Source organism: Hylobates moloch, unplaced genomic scaffold (genome assembly GCF_009828535.3).
Source record: "Hylobates moloch isolate HMO894 unplaced genomic scaffold, HMol_V3 SCAFFOLD_5, whole genome shotgun sequence".
Classification (NCBI taxonomy): Eukaryota; Metazoa; Chordata; class Mammalia; order Primates; family Hylobatidae; genus Hylobates; species Hylobates moloch.
The window spans coordinates 84259854-84266670 of NW_026652280.1; the positions used below are offsets into that span (position 1 = coordinate 84259854).

General features: G+C 60.6%; 2 protein-coding genes across 4 annotated transcripts; one reads left to right on the forward strand and one right to left on the reverse strand.

The window, feature by feature from the left end:
- The first annotated feature begins 61 nt into the window (after positions 1-61).
- TM7SF2 (transmembrane 7 superfamily member 2) lies at positions 62-4702 on the forward strand. 3 transcript variants are annotated; one of them, XM_058438913.1, is made up of 10 exons: positions 62-236; positions 771-967; positions 1067-1121; positions 1476-1670; positions 1747-1850; positions 2981-3100; positions 3181-3349; positions 3582-3662; positions 3742-3864; positions 4160-4702. In XM_058438913.1, exons 1-10 carry the CDS (start codon positions 77-79, stop codon positions 4318-4320), a joined length of 1365 nt encoding a protein of 454 aa, XP_058294896.1. In that variant the 5' UTR covers positions 62-76; the 3' UTR covers positions 4321-4702. The 3 variants fall into 3 exon arrangements, with proteins under 3 accessions (XP_058294896.1, XP_058294897.1, XP_032009278.1); XM_032153387.2 differs by having other exon boundaries at positions 127-322; XM_058438914.1 differs by lacking the exon at positions 1476-1670.
- ZNHIT2 (zinc finger HIT-type containing 2) lies at positions 4670-6092 on the reverse strand. Its single transcript, XM_032153388.2, has one exon. It carries the CDS (start codon positions 5917-5919, stop codon positions 4708-4710), a length of 1212 nt encoding a protein of 403 aa, XP_032009279.1. The 5' UTR covers positions 5920-6092; the 3' UTR covers positions 4670-4707.
- Between the last annotated feature and the right edge of the window lie 725 nt (positions 6093-6817).

The window sequence follows — 6817 nt, forward strand, 5'->3', positions numbered from 1 at the left end:
TTTGAAGCTGAGGCTTCTGAGGCGCCCGCGTCGGGTCCGCCTCCGAGCTCCGATTGGCTGGTGTGCTGGGCCCAGCATGGGCAGGGGGCGGTTCCACTTAAAAACCTTGGGACAAGAGCGGTCCTTGTCTGCGTTGGGTGTCCAGGCAGGTGCTGGCGCCGCAGGGCCGGATCCTCCGCGCGGCCGAGTCCATCTCCTGGGAAATGGGGCGGACTGTGTTTCCTTGACCGACTATTGTGAGCGCCCTCTCTCTCCGGCGGAGCCAAGACCATGGCCCCCACTCAGGGCCCCCGGGCCCCGCTGGAATTCGGAGGGCCCCTGGGTAATGGGGCAGAGAGAGGGGACCTGGGGCAAAGGCTGAGCGAAGGAGAGCTGGAGCGGGTGAACTAAGAGCGGGGGCGAGATCTGAGGATAGGAGGCTTTGGGGGTGTCGGAGGCAGAGGGACCCGGGGGTTTGCAGCGAAGGGTGTCTGGAGAGGGAGAGCTGAGGAGGGGCCGGTTCTGGGGGCTGCAGAACGGGGATTTATGGTGTCGACTGAGAGCAGGAGGAGGGTCTTCGAGGGGGCCTGGGGGCGGGGGACCAAGATGGACGCCTGGGAAGGGAACTGGGAGGCAGCGGGGTGCCTGGGGGCCGAGGGCTGAGGACGGGGTGCGGAGGCGCACTCTGGGAATGCCGAGAGTGTCCCGCAGAGACGTCAGGGCGCCCGTGGGGGCCGGCGGGGAGCTGGGGGGCTAGGGGCGGACGCCCGACGTGATGGCCCTTCTGGCAGGCGCCGCGGCTCTGCTGCTGCTGCTGCCCGCCACCATGTTCCACCTGCTCCTGGCAGCCCGTTCGGGCCCCGCGCGCCTGCTAGGTCCACCCGCGTCCCTGCCCGGATTGGAGGCGCTGTGGAGCCCACGGGCGCTGCTGCTGTGGCTCGCCTGGCTCGGCCTGCAGGCGGCGCTGTACCTACTGCCGGCGCGCAAGGTGCGGGCCCCGCTCGCGGACGCTCGGGGGAAGGAGGCGAAGGGGCTCGGCGAGGGAGAGGACGCCCCGGGCCTTATCAGAGCCCCCTTGGACCCGCAGGTGGCCGAGGGTCAGGAATTGAAGGACAAGAGTCGCCTGCGCTATCCTATTAACGGTGCCTAGGGGACGGGCCCTCGCGCTGGAGTTAAGCGGCCGGGGGTGGAGCTCCAGGCCTAGCGGGGAGGTCCACGGAGATTGGCCTCCACCCCAGGCTCCTTTGTGTGCCTCTGTTACGCCCAGGACAGACGCCGGAGGCTCTCCCTAAGTTCCTCGTCCCCACACCCTTACCCCATTTACTGCTACTCTGTGCACCACAGCAGTGGCTGGGGTGATTCTCTGAAGGCCAGGGTGGCAGCCTAATGCTTGGGGCAGGGTCTGTGGCCCCCCAGAGTTTTGGGCTCTGTGTGTGTTTGCGGGGTGGGGATGTGGAGGCGCGCAGCCCCAGGGCTCACTTTGCGCTGTGGTTCAGGCTTCCAGGCCCTGGTGCTGACAGCCCTGTTGGTAGGGCTGGGGATGTCAGCGGGGCTGCCTCTGGGGGCGCTCCCGGAAATGCTCCTGCCCTTGGCGTTTGTCGCCACCCTCACCGCTTTCATCTTCAGCCTCTTTCTCTACATGAAGGCGCAGGTAGCCCCAGTTTCGGCCCTGGCACCTGGGGGGAACTCAGGTGAGAGGGATCCTGGGGTGGAGATGGAGGCAGATCGGGGCGTCTGCCTGTACATTCACTCTCCAATATTCTCCAGGCAATCCGATTTATGACTTTTTTCTGGGACGGGAGCTCAACCCTCGTATCTGTTTCTTCGACTTCAAATATTTCTGTGAACTGCGACCTGGCCTCATCGGCTGGGTATGTTGGGCTTGACTGAGCTGGCCTCAGGCCAGGGGGAGGGTTAGGGTGGGTGAGCAGCGCTTGGGCAGGGCAGGGCCAAAACTGTGCAGATGCGAATCATTAATCATTCATATTCCACAAACATTTGTTAAATCCACCTGTGCCCTAGGCACTGCTCTAGGTACTGGGACACAAAAATAAAGTTAGAGGCAAGAAAAACATCTTTGCCGCAGAGAGCCTACATTCTGGTGGGAAAGACAGACAAAAAATAAGTAAAATATATACAGCATGTCAGGGATGACGTTAGGAGAGCACGTGCAATTCTCAAAAGCAGTCAAGCACAGAATCTATTTCCAGGGAGTGACTGCATGCTGCTTTATGGTCAAGGCAGTGCAGAACCTGAAATTGATCGCTGGGTTTAGCAACCTACCCGTCCCTAGTGGCCTTGACAACATTCCAACTGTGATCTCTGGTTCAGTGGCCAAGATTACCCGAAGAAACTCTTGGGCAAGGCCTCTCCTGTCGCCCTGGAAATTATCTTACCTGAGGCAGGAGTGCCAGGTGCCCACCTGGGTCCTGGCCTGATGACGGGCACATCTGAGGCCACTTCCTCATCTGTGAAATGGGATAAAATTAAAGCTTTCTCCTAAGATTACTGGGAAGATTAGAAAAGGTAATCTTTATGATAGAACAGAGCGCAGTGTCAAATGCAGGCGCCCATCTCAGGCTTGCTCCGGCTAGCCACCACTGAGCACGTACCACTTGCCACGGACGCCATGGAGGGCTTCAAACACGATGATGCCATTGAGTCATGACAGGCCTATGATTATCCCCATTTTTCACACGGGTGGGGGAAAGTAGGCTGTGGAGAGGGCAAGCAACCTGCCCAAGTGATGACGCTGAGATTTGAAAACAGGTCTGTTTGAGCTCTGAAGCTTCAGCCCGCAAGGGCTTAGGACACACAAGGCAAGAAGAAACAGGCTGCGGGCACCTCCCTGTCCACAGTCTCTGTCCTTGGGTCCAGAGCCTAGATCCACTTAACAAAGAGCGGGAGTGTAACTGACAGCTGAGAAGGGCAGAGGCTGGCCACTGCTCTGCCCAGGGCTGCCACTTCTGTGGAGATGATTGCCTTGTTCCCCCTCCCCCAGGTCCTCATCAACCTGGCCCTGTTGATGAAGGAGGCAGAGCTTCGGGGCAGTCCCTCACTGGCTATGTGGCTGGTCAATGGCTTCCAGTTACTCTACGTGGGTGATGCCCTCTGGCACGAGGTGAGGCTGGACTGGACGAGGGTAGGTGTCTGAGGGCCGCATGGGGACTAAGCCAGTGTGTCTGGGTCTTGTCCCTGCAGGAGGCCATCCTCACCACCATGGATATCACACATGACGGTTTTGGCTTCATGCTGGCGTTTGGGGACATAGCCTGGGTGCCCTTCACCTACAGCCTGCAGGCCCAGTTCCTGCTGCACCACCCGCAGCCCCTGGGGTTGCCCATGGCCTCCGTCATCTGCCTCATCAATGGTCAGTCAGGAAGGGGCAGCAGGCTGGGCCCATCTTCCCCCTCTCCCTTTGATTCATGTTCTGTTTACATGCACCACCACATAGGTGCTAACCCCCAGGGTTCTCTAAAGCCAGGGCAGGGTCCTGGGTGTCCAGGCAGAGTCTGGGCTGCAGACAAGTTGGGCAGATGGTCGGGGTCAGGCAGGAGGCTGCAACCCTTGACCTTGACCACCGGTTCACACTCTCTCACCAGCTATTGGTTACTACATCTTCCGTGGGGCGAATTCCCAGAAAAACACTTTCCGAAAGAATCCTTCTGACCCCAGAGTGGCTGGTGAGCTGGGTCTCTAGGGCCATGGGTGAGGTGGGGCAGCTGGGCTTCCTGGGAACTCCCCACCCTGCTCTTTCCCCAGGGCTTGAGACCATCTCTACAGCCACAGGGCGGAAACTGCTGGTGTCTGGGTGGTGGGGTATGGTCCGCCATCCCAACTACCTTGGAGACCTCATCATGGCTCTGGCTTGGTCCTTGCCCTGCGGTGAGTGGCCCATGTGGATATGAGTAGGGACTTGTGAGGGGAAGAGGTGGCTCAGCGACCACAGGATGCCTACTTTGGGTATGCACAAGTGAGAGTAGTCAGAGAGCTGAGGATGGACCCAGTGTGTGGCTGGGGGACACCTCTGTGCCAACCTAGTACCGTGTGCTTTGCTGCAGACCCTGGAGCTTTTGCTGCTGAGCCCTGATGCCCACATGAGCCATGAGGTGTGGAAACGTTTGTGAACTGAGGGGTGGAAGGGGCTGGCAGGGTGGTCACAGAGCCTCCTTCTCTACAGGGGTGTCACACCTGCTGCCCTACTTCTACCTCCTCTACTTCACCGCGCTGCTGGTGCACCGTGAGGCCCGGGATGAGCGGCAGTGCCTGCAGAAGTACGGCCTGGCCTGGCAGGAGTACTGCCGGCGTGTGCCTTACCGCATCATGCCCTACATCTACTGAAGCGGCTCCACCACCCCAGGTGGGGGCATGTGCCCACTCATCCACCAGCACACCCAGGACTAGGAGCCTGGACACACTTGGGACTCAAGGGCTTGCACCCCACCCAGCCCTGATGATGAACAGCCTCAGAGAAGAGGTGGTTTAGAGCAAGAAAAAAAATGAAACCAGTGACCAAAATCGGAGATGGTGTTCCTCCTTTGGATAAACATTGGGAACCCTTGGTGCACTTCTCTCCCCTAGGACTGGCTGGGTCAGCACTGATCAGGGAGAAGCTGAGCAGTGGCTTGTGGGCCCAGGAATCTGGGGTGTGGTGGGACAATAGCTATCCTTCAGAAACAGGCAACAGGGCTACCAGTCACAGCTTTATTAACGACCAGGGTAACCCGTTCAGCCAGGGAGCTCCTCAATGAGAGTTCTTGGGGCAGGTGGCACGGGGCCTCCCCAAAGCCGCTCCAGCTCCCCAGTGAGGGCGGCCACCTCCTCGGCTGCCACAGCATGGGCTTGGTGAGCCCTGAAGCAGTCTAGAGCCAGGGGTGTGAGGGCCGCCTCATTTTCATTGGTCCAGGCCAGGAGGAACTGGCACTTTTTCCGGGCCCGGTAAAGATGATCTCGCTCTTCTCTAGCCACGGCCTGTTTCCGGGCACGGCCCAGGGTCTGTGCCAGGTCCCCCAGTGCTGCCAGCGTGTAGCCTTTCTGGTTGGTTGGGCCCTCGCCCAGCAGGATGCGGGCGACCTCGTGCACAGCCCCTCGTGTGCCCAGGGGCCCCGGCGGGTGCTCGCCTGCTTCCAGCACGTGGGCTGCGGCCTGCAAGGCTTCTTCCGCAGAGGCGAAGACTTGCTGGGCACCCAGGGCTCCGGAAACGCCGAGCAGTGTGGCACAGAAGTCAGAGAGCAGCGCGTCGTCACCGCCATGATACAGGGTGAGAGTATGCGCGTAGGCGAACAGCACATTGGGCAGCTGGAAGCGCACGAGCGGTGAGACTGGGCCGCGGCTCAGGCTGACTAGCGCGGGGATGCGGGTGGGTACGACGGGCGTGCAGGCCCCCGGGACATCTCCAAGAACCTGCTCGGCGGCCGCGGGCTCCGTGGGGGAGGCATCTTTCACAGCTTCCGACGGGATCCTCGCAGGGGTGGGCTCCAGCTCCGCGGCGTCACTACCCAGGGCATTATCCAGCTCCTCCAGAAGCCGCGGTCCGGCTCCGCGGTTCCACCACCACGGCCGCCATGGAGGCAGCAGCCGCCCGGCCTCACCGCGGCTCAGCAGCCGCTCGAAGGCAGCTTTTTCGCCCGGCGCCAGCCGCTCCCAGAGTCCCGACAGGCCGCCGGACGCCGGGCCGGGGCTGAGGCCTGCTTCCCCAGGCTCGTCCTCGGTCTCGCGTTGCTGACGCAGCCGGCGTAGGGCGCTTGCTAGGCGGCTGGGCGAGGCGCTGCGGCCGCGGAGCTCTCCCAGCACCTGGTCACGGTAGAAGTTTTCTGCGCAGGTGCCATGCGTCCGGTAGCAGCGCAGCGAGCAGTAGGGCGCATTACAGCGAGGGCAGGTGTAACGCGCTGGCTGGGCCTCCCCCGCCGGGCAGAAGCCACAGGGCCCGACCGGCTCCATGACAACCGGCACTGCGATCTACCTGCGAGCGCACGCCGGCGGTAGTTCGAAACTTCCGGGGCTTCTTCGATTACTTCCGGTTCGCCGCGGGGCCGACGGCGCGCTTTCTTTTCGCAAAGCTCCCGAGGATTCTCGGCAATTTCCGCCCACGCCCGAAAGCCGAGCACCACCCCTTTCCCTAGTAGGGCGAGAGCAGGCCCAGAAGCCAGGCGTCAGGTACGAGCCCCGCCCTGTGCGATGACGCAAGGAGCGGAAAAATGGGTCTGGCGAGCGCTCCGCCGGTGTCACGTCTCCCCCTAGTGGGCACACCAAAACGTGGCCCGATCGTCTAAAGAGAAAAAAAACCCTCTCTTTTTAGCACTATAATGTGCTGTGGCAGAAATCCATCTTTACTAGGCACCTACCCTGGGCCACTAATTGTGCCAAGCCTACGGGAGGCGATGCATCCCTGCGCTGAACACAGACAAATAAAATGACAGTTGGGGCCAGGTACGGTGGCTCACGCCGGTAATCCCAGCACTTTGGGAGGCCGAGGCGGGCAGATGACCTAAGGTCAGGAGTTTTGAGACCAGCCTGACCAACGTGGAGAAACCCCGTCTCTACTAAGAATACAAAATTAGCCGGGCGTGGGGGACGGGTGCTTGTAGTCCCAGCTAGTCTGGAGGCTGAGGCAGGCGAATCGCTTGAACCCAGGAGGTGGAGGTTGCAGTGAGCCGAGATCGCGCCACCGCTCTCCAGCCTGGGAGCCTGGGCCACTGAGAGAAACACCACCTCAAAAAGATAAATAAAAAGCAGTATTTAAGAAATATCTGAGCTCTTATTTGATTTTTTTCCTCCAAAACTGCCTCTTCTTAAGTATCTTCTCATTAAATACCACTATTCATCCATCTTATTAAGT